Below are 21021 nucleotides of genomic sequence, written 5' to 3'. Positions count from 1 at the left end.
GGCTATTTAGGTGTTTTACTTAGTGCATACCTCAGTCCTTCTAGGCCTATTGCAGAACTAGTGAACAGTGACCAACTATTTGTTTGATACGAATATAGCCTACTAGTAAAAGCACAATGATTAGTGTTGTAGATGTTAAACTCCAGCTGTCATCACACATCTTATCAGCCATCTAGGCTTGTAAACAAATGTGCCCTAATAAAAAGCTATTGTATTAACGGACTGGCAAACAGCAGGCGAAAATAAACGTGTATAAACATTAACATTTTCCACATTCAACATAGGGGACAAAACAAAGCACTAACAGGAAAAATACAAATAGTAAACAAACATGTGGTCAGCCAGAGTCTTTCTCCCAGCTCTTTAAGTTGGAGCCGTAGTGGGTCATCTGTTCTAAGAGATGTACAGTAGGTGATTAACAATATTGACAAAGGAGCCAGCAGTAGGGCAGTTTTTCTGAAGCCAGTATTTTGTAATGTCCTTTTTGCTTGCTGCCAACAAGATCTTTAGGAGGTAAGTATCATCGTTACTTAGCCCATTAGGGATATGTCGAAGATACAGCGATGTGAATGTTGAACTGATGCCAAAACCCAGGGTTTTTTAAATGATTTTCACTACATCCTTCCAGAAAGAATAGAGTCTGAATAGAGGGGCAAGCCCAGAAAACATGACACCTCTTCCCCATAACCTGGGGAGGATGTTCATTTGAACTGATCTCATTCTGAACATATATATTTTTATTTATGCAGTTATAGTGAATTTTGATATGGGGTGAGTACCATTGAAATTATAATTTGCAGTGAGTTATTGCGTGTAATTGAATATCACAACCTGAGTTTTCTGTACTTTAAGGACATACCCCATGTATTTCCAACATTTTAATTAGCAAAGGTATAGGCCAGAACCTGGGTCCATGATTGTGACCGCTACATCATCTGCATACAGACATACTCCACACTCCCAACTCCTATAGATATACCCTCCAGATCTGACTCGTGTCGTATTCCTTGGGCCAGAGGTTCAATGAATAAATGGAAATGACTGGGACTAGCGGGTAGCCCTGCCTGCAGCCACGGAGTTATTGAGTTAGAAACACTACCATTCACCTTTATTCTTCCAGTAGGAGAGGAGTAAAGTGACGTATAAAGGCATACATATACATATACATTTTATACAACGTATAAAATCTTCGCTCAAGCCAAATCTGTTCAATTCTAAATAGAGAAATTGCCCCCCAACTGAGTCAAAAGCTTTTTCAGCATCCAAACTGAGAACAATAGAGCTAATTAGTTCCCTATTAATCTGTTAGATATGTAGGGCTCTCCTCAAATTGTCATGAGTTTGTGTGTTTTTTATGAATCCTGTTTGGTTGTCTATTAACAAAGGCATTGCAACCTCCATCCTCTTTGTTTAGATGGTGGCATACAGTTTATAGTCTGTATTTAGGACGCGGATAGGCCTATATTCCTAACAGTCTCACCTGTCCCTTCCTTCTTTGAGGATAACTGATACAAAAGCCGCCTTACGTTTTACTTTTTGGAATAAAAGCATCATTTATTTATATATTTGTTCAATTTGAAAACTGGCATTCAATAAATAAATACACCCATTAAAAAAAACAATGACAGGAATTAACCAGCGGTGGGAGGGCATGCCATGCCCCAGGGCACCTCGGCAGAGAGGTTAAAACATGAAACGCATTCAGTTGTCTGTCAAGGCCACAGCCTCTCCCTCCTAATGGGAGACGATCATACATTTGCACGGGTGGAATGTTTCTGTTCAGTTTGTACAGTAGAACAGACCTTTTCCGTCATCGTAGGACCACAGGCTTCTTTCATTACCCTTATGAGCCTGCTGAGTATGTACCATGGCTGCAGGTGGTGGACTCCGCTCTAGTATATTCCACCCAAGCCATGCTAGCTAAAGTATATGGGACCCGTGTTTTGTCCTTTGATGACGTCTCCGTGCAAAATATAGGAATTCTTAATTCTTTACATTAAATACATTTTTTTTGCGTTTTGTTTTGCTTCGTATGCAAACAGGGTGTAAATCCCACCATCACTTGGTGGTACATTAGATCAACTACAGTGACATTAAAAATACAAAATAATTTGGTGAAAAGGCAATGTACATTGGAGTATAAATCTATGAGAAACCCAGCGTCTCCAGTCAGTTAGAGGTGGTAACTGTGCATTAAGCTACCGGCCAACTACACTATTGTATGAATGGCTTGGATTATCCTTCTGCACAGTAACTTTCAGCAGGGATCCATATCGGACCAAATGATTATCAATCGCATTATAAACCTCCAAAAAGGCACTAGTATTCTCAATTATGGACTTGACTTCATATCATCTTTTTAAATAAAATTCTAATAGAATCAAGACAACAGAAATCTCAAGCTCACAAAGATCAGTCAGTATTTGTGCTGTGCACACAGCTATATATATATTAGAGAATAAATAATTTGGTTCCATTTGGAAAAATAAAATAGAAATGTAGACTTTTATCATGGTTAACGAAACCGAGCAGGCATGGTGCTTATTCCTTAGTGCTCTGAAGGGAATAAACTCCTCCATTGTAAGTCTGAAAACTGAAATGTCAAGACTTGTTTTGACATTCACAGGCTTCTTATACAGAACAAGAATCGATGTACAATAGGTAACATTCATAATCACAACAAAAACACCTTGTAGAAGATCAAAACCAGTCAATCAAATCCTTAATTCTTCCCCCCCCCATCAAATCCAAGTTTGAAATGTTAACAAATCAAGAAAAGTGATTAAACTTGCTAGCACACCGTGATGATTTAGATAGTTTTAAAGTAATGTCAGTATTGACTGTGCCTATAAAAGGAAACAAATAGGGTGTATAAATAATAGCAACGAAAGCAGGAGGCCACATTAGATTAGGTGGATAACGCTGGAGACATTTCATATCGGCCACTAGATGGCGTCCTAACGTTAAAATATGAAGTCTTGGTCGCGATCCCAATGCACTACATTCAGGCGCCTTATTGCTAGGCAGGCTGCTGTTGCTTCTTGGAATGGTGAGACCCTTAATGCCAAGGGCAGGTGGTGATACGCTCCCCATGACAACAGACATGGGGGAACAAGAACCACCACTAATAATGTACATTTGTTTCTTGGAGCGTAAGGCCATATACTAGAAAACAAAAACAAAATAGCCCCTTTAGAAAACCAACTCCAGAAGAATCCTTAAAGGAACGTTCACGCGGGTAATGTTCTGCCATACATCAAAGGACACGGCTGCTCATGTATGTGTGTTTAATGTGTGTGTGTGTGTGTTGCGCCCAGGGGGGGGGTGTCTACATGAGTCTACAGCAGGGCTCCTTCGCGGTGGACTGCTCCTCTTCGGGGGCACGGAGCTTGAGCAAGGGAGGGTCCCCGCTGGCGGGGGTGAAGTACACTTGGCTCGACGTGGACACCACCGTCGTCATGGTGATCGTCGTCTGGTCCCCGGTGGGCTCACTGCGGACCACCTCCCCTGGAGCGTCACCACTGTCACCGCCGCCGCCGCCGCCGCCCTCCTCCTCCGTCCCGGGGGGCTCCTCCTCCACGGGGGAGGGGAGGAGGGGCGGCGGCGGGGCCGGGTACTTGTTGAGCTTGGCGGCGGCGCGCTGGCGCTTGAGGTCGGCCAGGGTCTGGTAGGACTTCTCTCGGGTCATGCCGTTGCCGTTGGCCGCCGCCGCCGCCGCCTCGCCGTGGCCGTTGGCGCCCGCCTCCGGAGCGGCGGGGCTGAGCTGGTAGGAGGCGCTGCGGTCCATGAGGCCCCCGCCGACCCACTGCTCCCCCGGGACGGAGGCGGCGAGCGAGACGGGCGGCCCGCCGTTCTCCAGGCTGGAGGACGGCTCCTCCTGGGGCTCGGACGAGTCTCCGTTCTGAGGGGGGGGTGAGACGCTGGCGCTGCTGCCCGCCACCTGGGGGAGACACGGGAGGAGAGAGGTGGTGAGGAGGCTCTGATGCTGGCTGGTGAACCCGCTCACAGGTCAGTCATGTCCGTCAGTGGCTTCACAGTTTGTGGCGATCAATCAGGTAACTGGTGGATGGTCGGACAATCGCTGTGTGTAGGGTTAGGGTTAGTAGGTCAAGTAGGTCAAGTCAGTACTATTTTGTTGAGTGTGGGTGAAAGACTAAACCAGGCACCAATCCTGTACAATCAAACTTCTGGAATTAGGAAATACATAATCCCAGATGTAGACGACGATGTAGTAGTAGAAATTAAGGATGAAAATAAATAAAAATAAATACAACCTAAAATGCTCAGTTCTTTAATCTCAATCTCACTTTAGTTTAGTTTTTACAAATGTGCATGTAAGAGTTATTCTCCATCTATCACTCCCTCCCTCCCTCCCTCCCTCCCTCCAGCGTTACCATGGCGGCGTGCTGGTTGAGCTCGTTGTCGGTCTGCTTGTCGTCGTCGTCGTCGGGGCCCTCGGGCTGCCGGCCCCTCTCCTGCCACACCATGGCCTCCTTGTGGTGCTCACGGCGGTACAGGCTGGAGCGCTCGTTCACGCTCACGCGCCGCACCACCTTCCTGCGGGCGCAGGAGACGGGGGTTAGTGATGCACCGCCACGGCTCCTTTTTTTTTTCCGTTTTGACCTCCGTCGTCCTCTGATGCTTTTGTCGTCTTAAAGCGGTGATATTTGCCAGCGGGTGTGAGTGTGATGAGCTGCTGCGAGCCGTTTGAAAATCTGCCTTTTCCTGTGTTTTAGTGACATCACAAGTGGAAGTGTCCACCTAGATGTGTGCTGGATAGATGAGCCAGATGTAGCACATGTTGCTCATCTATCCATCACAACCTCCTCTAGGTGGACACTCAGTCAGCTGTATCAAATGTTGCTTATCTATCCATCATTAAAATCATCTAGGTGAACAATCACTTATGATGTCACTGAATCACAGGAAATGGCAGATTTTCAAAGGGCTTGTAATGGCTGATCACACTCACACCTGGTGGCCTAATATCACCCCTTTAAACGACCCGTTTTTGCTACGTTTTTAACTTTCGCTTGAAATGTTTGTAGTAGCTTCAATCGCTCTATCGCTCGATCGCTCGATCCCTTAGTAAGTCGCTTTGGATTAAAGTCTCCTTCGCTAAAGTCATGCTCTTGTTGTAGGAACATGGCTGTGTTTGTTCGGGTATAAGAGTAGACCAGCTGGTGAGAGGTAAATACTTTGAAGTAACTGGAACATCTGACTCTGCCTCAACTGATTCCTTATCCTGATCCAGGTGTTTGACCTCATCAAGCACAGAGAGAGCAGGAGATTAAGAAGCACAGGTGGTAGGTTGAGGTGAGTCACGTAATGGTTTGACTTCCAAAAACAGCGAGAATGAAACCAGTCGAGCTCCAGTCCACTACTTCACTAGATGGAGCATCTAGGGGTAATTTTAATGCCAAACTAAATGTGGTTAGAAAAACCGAATCACAGTCTGCAGCGCCATACAAAACTCAGGACATTGTCGCAGTGAAAAAAAACACCAGTGGGAACTACATAATATGAGATATAATATGTATAACATATTATCTCATATTATAACAATATAATATCAGACACTTGCTCGTATACATATTTTTTAAATGCATGTTTTAAATTACTGCCAGCAAACATATTTAAATACCTTACTTTTGGGCTGGCACTCGTTCCTTTTTTCATAACTTGTTTCTCTCTTGGTTTCTGTTTTTGGTTTGAATGTGTGAATGTGTATGAATGTTATGTGAGATTGAACCAGGTCTAAAAGCGACCCAGCAGCGCCAGGGCCCGTGGTCTCACCCCCTGCTGGCCGTGCTGGAGGCCCGTCTCTGCAGCGTGTTCTTGTGGCGGCCCTGGTTCTTCATGATGGCGTCATGCTTGTGCTTGAGCTCCAGGATCTTGCCGCGCACCTCCTCGTCTGAACACACGTCTGGTGGGGGGGGGGGGGGGAAGAAAACTCCATTAATTAACACAATAGTGCAATGGGTGACATTATTTAGATACATAATACTATTACAAGCCAACATTTAGGAATCATTTAGGAAAATAGAAATAAGTATTGATCATTAAGAGAGAGAGAGAGAGAGAGAGAGAGAGAGAGAGAGAGAGAGAGAGAGAGAGAGAGAGAGAGAGAGAGAGAGAGAGAGAGAGAAATTAAATATTTATAAACCCAGGGCAAGCAAAGTTTAAGTGCAACTCTGGGAAATAACTCAAACCCATATCACAATTTAGAGACATACTGATGTAATCTAGAGAGCGTTTAGTTTATAGTAGTAGGAGAGTAGTGGAAAGTGGCCATGGCGGGTGAGGGTGTGAACCTTCAGTCACCGGGTCTGGGTGAAGGGCTCACCTAAGGGTGTCTCCTCCAGGACCGACTTGATGTCCAGACTTGCCCCATGGGCCACCAGCAGCTCCACCATCTGGAGCTGGGACAGGACAGACGGAGGGGAGCCATCGTCAGGTGGCTCAGAACAGAGAGAACGCAGTTCACTGTGTGAACGCAGTGTATGGTGCCAGGGCCATAGGGCTACTTTTTACATTGTTGTCAGATCATCGCTAGAAAGTAACCAAAAATAAATAAATAATAATAAATACCAAAACAAAGGGGTGACTGTTCCTAAAGCTGTTCTATACTGCTTTAAAGCATTCACACAATCCTTTGCTTAATGCAGTGTTCCGGTTTAGGCGTAACTCTATCACACAATCAAATCTACAAATCCGGTCCACTCTGCCAGGTCAAATCCGGTCCACTCTAGGTCCAGGTCTAGCGGGGTCTCCCAGTGGGATCCACACAGTTGGTGTGGCTGCAGCGCTCACCTGTCCCCAGCAGGCGGCGGCGTGCAAGGGCGTCCAGCCGTCCAGATCCTTCACCTCCACCTGGGCCTTGTTCTCCAGCAACAGCTCGGCCACAGACAGGTAGCCGTTAGCGGACACTATGTGCAGCTGTGAACAGAGACAGTGTCAATGCAGTGAGTAGAAATAGCAACCAAAACAGACCTGTCCGGAGCCCCACCTTACTCCTACAGAACAAGCTCTGTGCCAAGAGCTTGTGTTCCCAAGCCAAATTACCTCACCCCCTCCTTCTCCTCCCCACACATTTTGGCAGAAAAGAGCATAATTAAAAAATGGGGTTTTCTGTGTACAACTTCTCTGTGGATTTAGGACACACCCAGTCCTCCCTAGTGTGCTAGTGTGGCTAGCAGTTTGAATAAGCTAAATATACCAGGCAACGCTCCATACCAGATTGTGATCACATAGCTAGCCAAGTGTAGGACACGTAGGCCGGGTTTGACTGGTGCGATGGCTCACCACTGTGGCTCCGCTGTCGTCCTGTGAGTTCAGGTCGGCTTTGCTCTGCACCAGAGCCTGAATGTCCTTCAGCATCGCCGTCTCTTTCGCCCCCCGACACTCGTCTATGCGCTCCTGGGTTATCCCTAGAGACAGGCCGGCACACACGTATGATGGCATGATGATCAAGAACCCAGTGATGTTGGTCCTCTCCTGTTTGCTAAATAGCCTGGAGGTCCTGAGGCATCCTTTTTTGTTGTTATACCGAAAGGGCTGTGGCTGTAAGACAATCTTAAGATGCATCACTTTACAGTCGTTACTCTTACTATTCCTACTATTACTACCCAACCTATCACTACTACAACTATGTATTATACTACAACTGCTACTACTAATCCTATGTCTACTAATCCTGCTCCTACTAACCCTTTTCGGCCATAATCACTTCCAGGAGCTCCAGGGTGGCCTCGTCCTCACAGAGGTCATAGGGCATGTTGCCGTCGGCGTTGACAGCCAGCAAATTCGCACCTCTGGAAACACACACACAGCAGACAATAAAACACAGTATACGATTAGATTAATGCGCACACGCACACACACACACACACACACACACACACACACACACACACACACACACACACACACACACACACACACACACACACACACACACACAGCAGTCCAAGGGAATCATAGGTTGAGCATCTGCATAGCTTGCTTTGTTTATGTAAATGAGATTCTCTCCAGGAAGACTTAGACTGTGTTTACAGGAGATGCCAGGCCACAGTAGACGTTTCTAAATAGAGCGACTGAGTCACACAAGGCTTTTATTCTGTCTCAGCAGACACTGTTGTGACAGCTCGCTTTGTTGTGACAGCTCGCTTTTAACTTGCTTTGAAATGCGTCTTGAATTTATGGTTCATAAATCAGTTTTTTGGATCTCAGGGAATCCTTCCAACTACTTTTGAGGCACAAATTAATTAGAAAAAATTCCCGCACTCAGCTGTTTACAATTCAACACCACAGGCAATGATCTGTATTGGACTGTCTGGATTGAAAGCATGGCGCGTTTGAAACTATTTGCCATGAAAATAATAGATGCACATTAAGACAAAATAACAATAGAAGTGATGCATTGTATGTATTGCATTCAGGAGGAGTTACCACAGTAACTAGTTCAGTAAAAACACTTGTCAAACCCAGATGTTTTCAGCACAACATTATATCAATGGAAGGATCATTCAAGATGGGAAACTCGCTGGAAGGAAATTGTGAGCCTTGCAGTTAAATCCATCTAAACAACGCTGTGACTCAGGGGCAGAGGGAAGCTTGGCGTGTGTCTCTCAATTGCTACGGTTTTGCACTCAGAGTGTCTTGTTGTTTGTCTTTGTGTGTGTGTGGTCTCTACTGGCCTAGTTACTCTCCAATGTCTCCCCGTCCTACTGACAGAGAGAGTGAGAGTGACACAAAGAGCTGTGTGTGTGTGTGTGTGTGTGTGTTTGAGATTCTACGCGTTTGTTTTGTGTGTCTCTCTCTTTATGCGTGTGTTTCTACGCGTTTGTTTGTGTGTGTGTTCATGTGTGTTTGCCTATGGAGACCTGGTGATCTAGGTGTGCATTAAAAGGGAAAACATGCACCACATAAAAACCCACGATGCAAACAGCGAGTGAGACTCACGCCTGCACCAGGAGCTGCACCAGCCCCGTATGGCCACAGGTGGCGGCGGCGTGCAATGGTGTCCACAGCTCGCTGTCGCACGCGTTGACGCTGGCGCCCGCGTCCAGCAGACACTGCACCATGTCGGTGAAGTCGTCAATGCAGCACTGCAGGGGGGAGGAACAGAGAGGGGTTTATTAACTTATTAATAATCTTGACTGCACCATTGTAAATCAATGGTGTGCCCACTGCTGTGCCAAAGCAGCTTGTAGCAGATAAAGATTGTAGAGATAGGTGTGTTTATATAACTAATGAGGTTGTTAGCCCAGTGGGCCATTTGGTTTTAAATGTATTCCAGTCGTGTAGCGTGGATTATCGCCCCCACTGTAACCAGTCAAACCACGGTGGAGAACATACTTTTATTTCTTTGATCATCCATTATCGAAAACTATTATAACTCAGTTTATTGTTTAATGGCTTTGTTCAATGAAGTCAAACAATAAATCAGTGGACATGATTGCTTGCGCTAGAATCCGAAGACCGGTAGAGAGAGAACAACAATAAGGGAAAAGACATAGGGCTCTGCTTAGCTGGATGTCATTATTATTATTTCTAGATCCAGTGTCTGTATTTTGGCTGCATGTTGCCAAACACCAACATACCAGACAGATATGCCTCAAACTACTCCTTAAAAAAGGTCCAAAAAAGGATCCCAGGCTTGATGCTACATTCTATCTTTGGCCTTATCTCCACATCCAGTGGCTGAGTCAGAATCTGGGATTTTTAGAGTTAATGTCAGATTTTTTTTAAACATAAGCCAACCTTTACTGAGTACACTAGCAGAAATGTTACAGGCCAGACTAAATAGAATGCAAACCGTGGCTGGTGAGCTGCTTGGGACTGAGCAAAACGTTAACAAACAGACCGAAGAGGAGACCGACCTCGCTGTTAGGAAATGATTATAGAGTAAGCCACAAAAAACTGCAACCATAGTGTGAATGTATATGGTGAAGAGACTGCATTTATATGGCGCTTACATACCTTTGGCCAGCGCTTTACAATTATTACCTCATTCATTCATTCATTCATTCATTCACACATTCATACACCAACGGCGGTGTCAACCATGCAAGCTAAAGGCCAGCTCGTCAGGAGCAGTTAGGGTTAGGTGTCTTTACACGTACGAGGTGTCTCACTTCTCAAACCATGTCTCATACCTCGAAGCAGCAACCTTCCAGTTCCCAGGCAACTTGCTCTACCTCCTGAGCCACTGCCAGGAGGTAGAGGTTGTGCATCCGTGCGTATGTGCAAATACATAAGCAAGCCAGGTGTAATGTGTAGGCACTAGGCAGGTGTTTGAACCTCAAAGGCCCTCTGATAAAATCTGTCGTGCCTCCACAATAAGTCCATTGTACATGCCATAACTACGGTGAGTCAACTTGCTGTTAATAAATAAATGAGTTCATTGGGGACATTGGAGGTGTGCGTGTGTGTGTTCACCTGATGCATGGCTGTGAGTCCATCCTCGTTGAACAGGTCCGGACTGACTCCACTCTTCACCAGCTCCCTGACTGCAGAGACACACACACACACAATGACTGACTCACTTGACAGAGTCCCTTTGGTAGAAACATAATTAGTCCCGGCATTTAGGGATATCAGGATATCAGGTTTGTGTGTGTGTGTGTGTGTGTGTGTGTGTGTCTCAATAAATAAATAAAAAACAAACAAATGAGAGAGAGAGCATGCCTTGCCTTTAAAAATAACCAAGTATTCAATATTCATCAGCCTGAACTTTATAGTGGGTCATGCTTCTTCTGACTCACTAGGGCGAATATCCTGACCCCTAGTAATTAACCCTCCATTTTAGAGAAGCTTGCTCACAAGGTCCTACAGTCTGAGATAGTCAAGTGGTCCCCTTCCCTTATTGCGGTCTTACATTGCAGTGACTCTATGGTGGCATCGACTTCAAGTGCTTGTAAGAGTTTCCTAGGCAGTGTCTTTGGCAATTCCAATCAAATCTACATCATTTCCCTGTAGTTAAATGAAAACTGACCTATCCCTTCAAGCCCTTACCTTGCAGTGGCACAAACTACGCTTTTAACAGTGGAAAGTAATGTATGCATTTTGCTGTCATTTATATATATAAATATATATGCTTTACGATTTTGTATTACGATTCACAATTTAGTCATTTAGCAGACATTCTTACCCATAATAACTTAGTGAATTGAGATGCAGGTCAATACAAGAGCAGGTAGGGGTGAAGGAATGAAGGAAGCAGCTTCGACATGGGGATCGACCCAGCACACTTTTTTTTGGAGTAGAACCCCATAACTACCAGGCTGTCCTGCCTGCTATATATGGCTGGGAGTCAAATACCACTAACAAACTGCTTTGGGTTCCATGTGTGTGTGTGTGTTTTTTTTGTCTGTGTGTCTATGTACGTGTGTGTATTTGTCTGTTTCTTTCTATCTGTACGTCCATCTGTCCCTGTCTGTGTGTGCGTGTGCATCTCTGTCCATCTGTGTGTGTCTGTCTGTCTGTCTGCCAATGCATTTGTTTTTGTGCTTGTGCGCGTGTGTGTCTGTGTATGCCTGTGTGTGTGTCTGTCTGTCAATGCATTTGTTCATGTGCGTGTCACCTACCCTCCTCCACATCGTTGCGCGAGGCGGCCTCCAGCAGGGTGATGGTGTCGGGGAACGTCACCCTCCTGGTGCGGGCCTTCTTCCTGTCCGCCTTAGCCCGGGAGCCCCGGGTAGAGTCCTTCTCCATCTGCGCCCAGCCCTTTAGCTGCTGCGCGCGGCGCTTCTGGGCGTGCTTCAGCCGCTCCGTGGCGCTCAGGCGGACCACCGTGGCCATCTCTCCCAGCAGCTCGCCGTGCTCTGCTGCCATGCCACCGCCACCGCCCCCTGGCCCGGCCCCTCTCCCCTACCCTACCCTGGCCTCTTCCTGTTGTTGTTGTTGTTGTTGTCTTTGTTGTTGCTGGGGTTTAAAGATACTTTTATGGTTGATTCCAGTGTCTACCTGCTCCGAGCCCTATCCGGTTGGCCCCATGGAAACGGGCCTTCCTGCGATGCGGAGGTGAGGTTTAGCTCTGGTTGAAATACCGGTAAGCACAATTGCTTGTTTCCATCCAAACTCCAGAATCCCAAACCAGAATCAGGCGAGCAAGGTGGATTTAAGGTGGCTTCATGACGTCAGAGACATGCTGACGGCAGCCAGGTCGGGCTCACCATCTTCTTTAACCCCGGGTCCTCTTTATTCACCTCCAAGTCATACAAAAAATAAACAATCCAACAGTTCCAACATCAGCGTAACTCCCAGTAGGGTCAAGTTCAAAAGATCGTAGTCCATGCGGCTGTCCAAAAATCGGAAGAAAAAACAGGGGGGAGAGCACGGGCACGTAGAAAACACGATGTAGAGTGAGAGTGAAACACGACCAGAGTCAGGCTAGCTCTCTGCAACGAGGGGAGTCGGCGAGGTTACCCTCCAACCCGCTCAGAGAGAGACGGGCCAGGGCAGCGTGTACATCCAACGGGGGCGTCATAGGAGGCCATGGTTGCAAAATAAAGCTACAGCTGAGGAACCGGCTCACACATTCCTAGGAGTCAGAAGGGAAAAAAAAGGTTTCCAGCCGCCAGAGAATGAAAAGGCACATTCACGGGGGGGTTTAACATTGCACAAGGCCTCATACAACCACAAGGTGAGGGAGTCGGTGTTGTCGGAGTGGAGCAGGGGAGGTTGTAATCCCAGGGTGAGTGTTTGTGTTTGTGGCCCACTGTGAACGTCTAACGGGTCGCCCCGGCAGACCACGGCTAAGCCAGGGGCCGCTTCACCACAGTGGCCTTCGCCTTTGGGTGTGTTCACCTGTGGATGGAGAGAACGAGAGCGACGGTGAGTGGGATAGGAAGAAGGGGAGTGTGTGTTGTTGAGTGTAGGTTACCATCGCCCGTACACGCTCAGCACTCCTATTCCTGTTATCTTTAACCCCTGAGCTCCCTCCAACCCTCCCCTCCCGCTCCCATCCTCTCCCGCCTCTATCCCTGAGGAAACCCGAGACACGGGGACGTTTTTCATTAATGATTGACACACCCCGCCGTCCAAGACACGCTCCTGCTGCATGGCGGCCATGTTCACCTTTGAGTGTACACAGCAGCTGCGGGTGAGTGGCGTGGGGAGTCAGCTACAAGGAGCAGCCTAATAGCCCAGCATTCTAGCCTGCAATGATGGGTTTTATGTTTGGGGGAGGATCCAAGCGTGACGGTCGGCCCCTCTGTCGGCATGGGGCAGTCCTCCACCGGTACGGGGTTACACGTCTCGCGGGCTCTGCTCCTTCCATGCACCTCTTCCATTATTTAGTGGAGCGAGCGCAGGGAGGAAGGTCAACTGGAGGCACTCACACAGATAGGGAGAGTGAACGCGGTGCGCTGCAGCATTAGCATGCTCGCGCCACGTTGACGGAAGGGGGGGGGGGGGGGGGGGGGCGGTGTGTGTGTGTGTGTGTGTGTGTGTGTGTGTGTGTGTGTGTGTGTGTGTGTGTGTGTGTGTGTGTGTGTAACGATACGCACCAAAAGTTTTCGGTACGGGTCTAACGGTTCGATGCACGTTTCAATTCTGGTACCGAAAGACAAAACAAAAAATTATATATATATATATATATTTTTTGTTTTGTTTTGTTTATTTTATTGATTATCACACACTCGTGTGTGTCACAGACACGTTGTTTAATAAATCTAAAATAATAAAAACTGCTGTACCGAAAAACATAGCGAACAGTGACTTAAAAACTGAGGTACGTACCGAATCGTGTCTTTTGTGTATCATTACACCCCTAGTGTATGCGTGTGTGTGTGTGACTACTAATAGGATGTGGTGGAGGGGAGAGTTCTTCTCAAGATTCAAAGCTATTGTTTTGGGGGGGGGGGGGGCTTTTATAGAAACTATTTTAGGGAGTTGATGGAAGAGATAAAACTAGACAGGGATCAAGGATGACATTATCCTATTCTCTTTATTATAATTTTGTATCATAAGTCATGTATTTAATTAAAATAAGTAGACTAGACGAGCCAAAACTGCTGTTGTATTATCTTCTTGCTATTCATATATCTTTCCTTGCCCACAATGTAAGGATTTCCTCAGATTCAGGCCGTAGGTTCACACTCCCGGGAGACCTGTGAAATCGCAGGCAAGCCAAGGCCACACAAGCATTAACTCCTATGATTGTGAACATAGCTTAAGCTAAGCTTGCACAACATCAGTCAGAGTTTTATTACAGAGTCAATATTAGTGGACCAGACTAACCTGTTTTCAGACAAAAGTATTTCAAATCAAATGCAGCAGAACATCTAACTGACTTCAAAAGGCCTGCAAGTTATCAAAATATACATGAATGGGAGTTGCATTATACACCTATAAGCTATTTTGTCCTATCAGACCACAGGACGATGAGTCATGGAGACAGCACGGCCCGCTGTCAACTCTCTGACTCACCAGTCATGGGATAATCCTAATGAAGCAGTTATCTGTCTTTCCCATAAGGCTAAAGTCAATGTGACATAGTGCATGTTACTTCTGATTTCCAAGTTAAACAAGCAATTAGCACTGGAGAAATCCTGAGAGGAATTTGATTTGATGAGTTATGCCAAAGTTGCCAAAGCTAGCTTGCTGGATGTGCGCACTGCTCAGATGCAGAAAAAGTCGAGTCAAGTCTGGCCAATAGCAGATCATCGTACTGGTGGGAACACTTAACAATAAAGAAACCATCATTAACTATTAATCAACATTACTCAATTATTACTAAATGGTTATTACTGCGTTAAACAGTTAAATAGCAGTGAACTAATGGTCTAGTCATCATTTACTAATGTTGTGTTTACAAATGTTGTTCATGTTAACTAAGGTAAAGGTGTAAATGTAAGCTACGGTATTAATTTATACATTATTTATTGTGTTTAGATATATACATCCTAGAAGTCCTAGAAGCTTAACCCTCTTTTTGACACGGACAGGTGAGATAGAGCCCCACACACACTGTGGCATTGTGCTAGTTTACTACTGTGGAGGCAATAGGAGGAGTGAGTGGGAGAAATGTAAATAGGCTGCTACATCAGCCCTATCCCACAATATGTACACTGAACACGGTAACTATGACAAAGATACCAGAATGCGATTGGTTAACCTGATTTATACACAGGCTAGAGCTGTGTGAATAAAAACACTTTTTTTCTCCACAAAACAGCAATACCTGTTGGCAGTGGCACCAATGAAGCCACAGGCCATCGTAGTGTTTGGAAATGGAGGGGTGAGGTTGCTACTAACTCACACACATTGGACCTTTAAGGCAAGAAACTGCAAATTACCACCTGAACCACACCTTTCAGCTGTCAGGTACTTCGTCCACAGTCATCTACGGATGACTGTGGACCCATATGTTTACACATGGTTGTACATTCACCGGCCCGGTTGTACATAAACCTAAGGAACACATGTATATTCAAAAGATAACGTACAGTTAGACACTACTGGAGTGATACCAGACAAGGATTCTGGATATCTAGATTCAAAAAACCCATAAAACAACATTTTAAGTGGGAAAGAATGAGTAGAAAAACAGTTTCAGTGACTCAGGAAACCAAACTGCGAAAACACTGTTTCAGTCCACTGGGCCATTTGACATGACCTGCATGAGCCATGAGCCATTAAACAATGAGCAATTTCCCTGCTGACTCGATGCAGAGCTGTGAATCGAGAATGATCCTGCTTGCCAAACTGAATCAGCACAACAAGCCAAATATGTAACAAGCTCCCTCTCCTCAATCTTTATCTGAAATACCAGTGTGAGACACCCCGGGGGGGGTGGGGGGGGGCTTCAACAAAACATCTTGTTTTGTGAAGTGGGAGGTCAATCAGAAACTGCAAAAATGGCCCTAAATCCTGTTGCCAGTAGGTAGAGCTAGCCTGCCTTAGTAATCACAGAAAAATGTAAAGCCACAACACAAGGCCAGAGCAACAGAGGAGGAAGATACAGGAACTCTAGTAGAGAAACACATTTTTAGTAGAAGGCATGCTTATATATATATATATATATATATATATATAAATAAAGGGGGGGGAAGAGGATGTGGAGGCAAGACTGCACCCAAGATAGAGTGTAAAGACGTGGGAGGAAGGATGGGGAGGTGACAGAGTGAGTACTACGGCTCTACGTACTGTGTCTACGCAGGAAGCCTGGGCCATGTCCTGTACAAGCACAGAGCCACAGAGAAAAATAGGGCGGCTGATTCTTTAAGAGGATGACATGACGAATAAACTGTTGCTTTTGCTCTTGATCCAAAAGACCGAAACACTGCTGTTGACCAAGTTCAAGGCCTAGGATTTGAAAAAATCTTTGACAACGCCTACTCAGATTTTCTTTTTTTGCCTTGACCCGAGAATTAGATGTGTGAGTTTACGTTTTTGTGATAGGTGTGAGTTACAATGACTCATTTGAAACTCTGTACTAGTAGATAAACATTTAGAATTATCTTCCATTTTCATTTATTTATTTTTATTGTGTACGTATTAACGTTAGAGCTAGTAGATATGCATTTCTATTTTTACCAAAACGCTCATTGAAACACATCTGGGATTGTCATAATGGGAGTGAGCTGTTTACAAACGGACTTTGGTCTATGTACCATAGGCAATAGGCAATCGGCTAATGATAATCTATTGGAAGAAATCATGTGTAGGGCGTAGAAGCCTATACACAAGGAGATTTAAAGAGCTAAAGTCCCCCAACCTTTTACAGCGTCCATACGATCAAGAAGCACTTTGACCACAGATCTACCAAGAAAGCATGACACGCTTTTTATCTGATCTTCTTTTGTTTTTGGCCTACATTGGATAGGCCTACAACTCCATTGTGTCCAAATCAACACGCACACGACATCTAACCATTCGGGACCGGAATAACACGGTACTAATATAAACGCCGTCCACAACCCTGTATTCTGCATCCCCTCTAACAGGGTTGGTAATGAAAAGGTGAAACCCTACGGGAAATGATCCTTTACATACGACCCTCGGCCGTCCTGATCAACCCCCTAATAGTCTGGACCTGGTGTGAATGTCATCGTAGCCCCCTCGTCCCCTTCACGGTGTAGTGTGTGTAGGGGTGACACCGAGGCGATGGACCAGCAGCACCGACAGGTGGTCGGTGATCTGACAGGTAGCCGCCGCCGCCACCACCTGGATCCATTCATCCACACGGCGTCTCTCTGGAGGAGCCACGCGCTCTCTGACAAGTGTTGTAAACCCACCAAACTAATAGTAACTAAGTAAAGAACTGCCCCAAATAAACGAACCGTCGAATTGAGACGTATTTCTTCCGTAAAAGTGCGTTATTGTGTGGTGTGGCGGGCGCCGGATTAGCTTGGCTTCACAGCTAGCCTCCGTCGGAGGAGCAAATCGCGTTGCACTCCTTGAGTGAAATGGATAACAAACATTATAAAAGCCGTGGTACTAAACTAAACGAAATACTTTGTTCAATGTGGAAACAGTACCCGTCGCGTACGGGAATGAACCATGAAACGAAGGTCACATTTCAACGTACCTGTGGAGTTCGTGTTGACTGTCACCCTCCTTCGTAGGCTGGTGGTTCTCTGAAACTGAATCAGGTGCTGCCGTCGCCGACCCTCAGGGGAAACGCTTCACCATAACAACCGCCGCCGCTCGGCCACCGCGTTCTGCCGCTCCCACGTCCACTAGAGGGCCACATTGTGCAATGGATGAGTAATATAGGAACATGTTTGGCCGTGATGATAAGTTGCAACAACAAAAAGTGCTATCCTGCAATCAATTTGCAAAGTCAGGAAACTGTTTTTGAAATTCGCCAGAAACACCAAACAACATCCGTTTTCACATTTTCACACACACACACACACACACACACACACACACACACACACACACACACACACACACACACACACACACACACACACACACACACACACACACACACACACACACACACACACACACAATTCCCAGTTAGACAATGATTTGACTCCTTAATCTGTTGACCCCTTCAATGACCTGGCAAGTCAACGCAGCAGTGACACTCGACAGAGCCCTGATGGCCAGAGGAAAAGCCACACCATCAGTGAGCATCTAGTGCAGTCCATCTTTTCCTCTGGGTGAGCAACATAGAGTAACTATATAGGGAGAGGAGACATAATACTGTACATTTGCTACCATGAAAGAATAACACAGCACTTATTGACTTTCCAGTTGATTGGATGGTGGATGGAAATATTAAATATTCATTAATAAAAGTCAGTCTATGCAGACATGTTCTAGTTGGAAGTATAAAGGCAGAAGAAACAACATTAGCTATGGTCATGTTATTGTAGCTGATTTTGGAAGCTTTAAGATATCGTTGTGTGTGTGTGTGTGTGTGTGTGTGTGTGTGAATGTGAAAACGGATGTTTTGAGCGTCTGAGCGTCTGTGTGTCTGTGGGTGGTTGGCTGGGTGTGTGAGAGAGAGAGAGAGAGAGAGAGAGAGAGAGAGAGAGAGAGAGAGAGAGAGAGAGAGAGAGAGAGAGAGAGAGAGAGAGAGAGATTGGGCCAACGAGTGAGTGATCTTCTTTTCACCTTCTCAGCTTGACTTTCCTCTAGTCCGGGTGACATCTTAAGACAGCTTAGGAAGTAGGATTTGACCAGACACAATCAGTACACATGTCCTGTGATGGCATCCTATTCATTTGGTCCACCATTCATGTCACTAATCCACCCAAAATCTATTAACCAGCTCTATGGTAGAGAGGAAGGGATAGACTGTGTGGTGGTATTCAAATCATTTGTTTTGCATGGGTCGTTGTCACTGTGTTTACAGGCCGCACAAATAGGGTCTAATCAAGTGTTAGGACAAGTTGCACACATGGCTTTTCTAAAGGTAGGCCTACTGATATATGTGGACATTTCTGATAAGGGTTGTTTGGAGATCATTGTCACCATACCTTTGGCCTCATTGAGGGGTTAACGTGACAAGATACTTCCTATTCATAAATATATATGAATATCAAATGCATATAGGCAATAAAGGCAGGTAAAGCAATCTACTGAAACCCTTATCTTGAGCAATATAGCACAGATACAAATTATGTTTTGGAGCTTCACTGAAACCAGAAGCAGCGACTGGGGGTGCATTGGCCTTCTCTTTGCTGATAACATGGGAATGTGTATTAGGTTGGTTGTTAAAAGGGAATGGCCTAAGCTACATATTAAGGAAACATGTCCTGGATATATCTAATAGGTGTGTGCAGATTTTTACATGCGATCCAATGGCCTACCTCGGTTTATGCAGCATAATAGTTGATCTTAAACACGTTTAATTGACCTTGCATATTTGAACACTTTTTGCACACAGCCTTTAACACATTTATACCAACGTTTTTTGAATGATGCTAAAATGTAACACACAGAGGGCGAAACGATTACCTTTATCTCAACTCACTACCGAAACTGCAAGTGGAGGAGGTGGGCCACTTCCAAGTTCGTTCAGACTTCCTGAAAGGTCGTCGTATAAACACACATTCGTTTATTAAAACGCAGATTCGTTAGGAGTGAAACCCCATCTCAACCGCATTGGCTGCCCTGTTCATGGTAAGATCAAATTGGGGTTAAGGAAGAAATGTGGGCTACTTGATGAACTGCAAGTTTGTTCCTTAACAACAAACGACCTAAAAAAGAATCGCAGATGCATTCACTTTAATTTACATGATACACACTTGTTTCAACTCAATGCCAAGGGCTTATAGCGTTGTTTGCACTAGTTGAAACAGCAGCATGTTTATGTGGATTGTGTGAAGTCAAGTGCTATGTTTATTGGATGTGGATGGAGGCTAATTCCCACATTGATAATTTAGCACATATATATCTCTTTTGGTTGATCGGATTAATCAAGTCCCAACCAGGACATGTAGAAGCTTGTCGGTATACAAGCCACACATGTTGTTTAATTGCCCCTGTGTTTCCCGCATATGCTAAACGGTACCTCTCTGGAAGAAACTTGTCTCTGGTTTGCCAATGGGAGTCATTCTAATCCAACTTGTTTTCACTATCTTGCTGGGAAGCAAGGGTTTAGACATTAGCACTACATTAACCCGAACAAAGAACGACGTGCATTCCCGAAACTTATTATTTCACTGTGAATGAAGTTCTGTATAGTGGCGTGGAGACCCCGGTGTGCGTAATGCACCCCCAGCTGATGTTGGCTGTCGTGGGCACTTAGACGTACATCTCATATTTAAATAGGAATATTCACAGTTTCCTAATGGCGCCACACATGCTTGAGCTGTAATGCCCTGTCCACTTTAATGCATTTTTTTTTATATGGGTTATAATAGAAGGCCTGTCTCCAGAGAGTTAAGACGTACACACACAAATAGACGTGTCATTAGGACTCAAAAGAGAAGCATGATTTGGAGATAAATGCGTCCTTATTCGTGCAAAAGGGTCTTGCATTCTCTCACTACATGTTCAACCCACATCAGTTTTGTATATTAGCATACCTAATGTATATTGCTTTGCTACCTTAAAAAGTGTTGATTGCGTGTTTGACTAATAGTTTTTTCAAATGCATTATAGCCTACTCCACCCGACTTCTTTTAATGGGTTACGTTTACAAATGCATACTATTCTACACAAATGTGTACCGTTTTGGTTGACAATTATTCCAATTTTGTTGGAATGTGTAGGCCTAACTTGGCAATTAAAGTCGGAAGCAGTTGGATTTAACTTGGATTTTATTTTATACTCTTTTCAAATTCTCCCATATAAAATCTCCCTATAGCAAACATGTAGGAGTGCTGTTGATTTTTTTTAAAATCATAAATCCCCCCCCCCCCCCCCCCCCCACACACTCATTCACCCACCTCCACCCCACTCCCACCCCCCGTGGCGACCAGTCATTCTAAATGCTCCATTCTCTCCTCGATTACGCAGCGGGATTTACATGAAACCGTTAATTGTTTGCTCTTCAAATAGAGTCCGCTTGGAGCCAGTAGGCTAGTCTGCCAGCCAGAAGTTAAG

At 45.3% G+C, this 21021-nt stretch overlaps 1 protein-coding gene across 1 annotated transcript; it reads right to left on the bottom strand.

Annotated features, from left to right (window-relative positions):
* Positions 1 to 1544: 1544 nt before the first annotated feature.
* Positions 1545 to 17653, bottom strand: ppp1r16a (protein phosphatase 1, regulatory subunit 16A). Its single transcript, XM_084474955.1, has 11 exons — positions 17540 to 17653; positions 11592 to 12813; positions 10444 to 10514; positions 8965 to 9110; positions 7711 to 7814; positions 7306 to 7430; positions 6814 to 6939; positions 6347 to 6422; positions 5797 to 5926; positions 4395 to 4557; positions 1545 to 3940 (listed from the first exon to the last, which is right to left on the bottom strand). The coding sequence occupies exons 2-11, from the start codon at positions 11836 to 11838 to the stop codon at positions 3329 to 3331; spliced, it is 1800 nt and encodes a 599-aa protein (XP_084331081.1). The 5' UTR covers positions 11839 to 12813; positions 17540 to 17653; the 3' UTR covers positions 1545 to 3328.
* Between the last annotated feature and the right edge of the window lie 3368 nt (positions 17654 to 21021).

This window comes from Micromesistius poutassou (genome assembly GCF_964030765.1).
Source record: "Micromesistius poutassou genome assembly, chromosome: 11".
NCBI lineage: Eukaryota > Metazoa > Chordata > Actinopteri > Gadiformes > Gadidae > Micromesistius > Micromesistius poutassou.
This window is presented reverse-complemented; position numbering and strand designations above follow the sequence as displayed.

Bases quoted from the DNA above. Each gene is read 5' to 3' on its own strand.
- ppp1r16a (XM_084474955.1), bottom strand. From the start codon at position 11,838: ATGGCAGCAGAGCACGGCGAGCTGCTGGGAGAGATGGCCACGGTGGTC. The intron at 6,940-7,305 runs GTGAGCCATCGC...CTCTGTTCACAG, and splicing joins ACGACAGCGGAGCCACAGTG to CTGCACATAGTGTCCGCTAA. The intron at 6,423-6,813 runs GTGAGCGCTGCA...GTCCTGTCCCAG, and splicing joins CCGCCGCCTGCTGGGGACAG to CTCCAGATGGTGGAGCTGCT.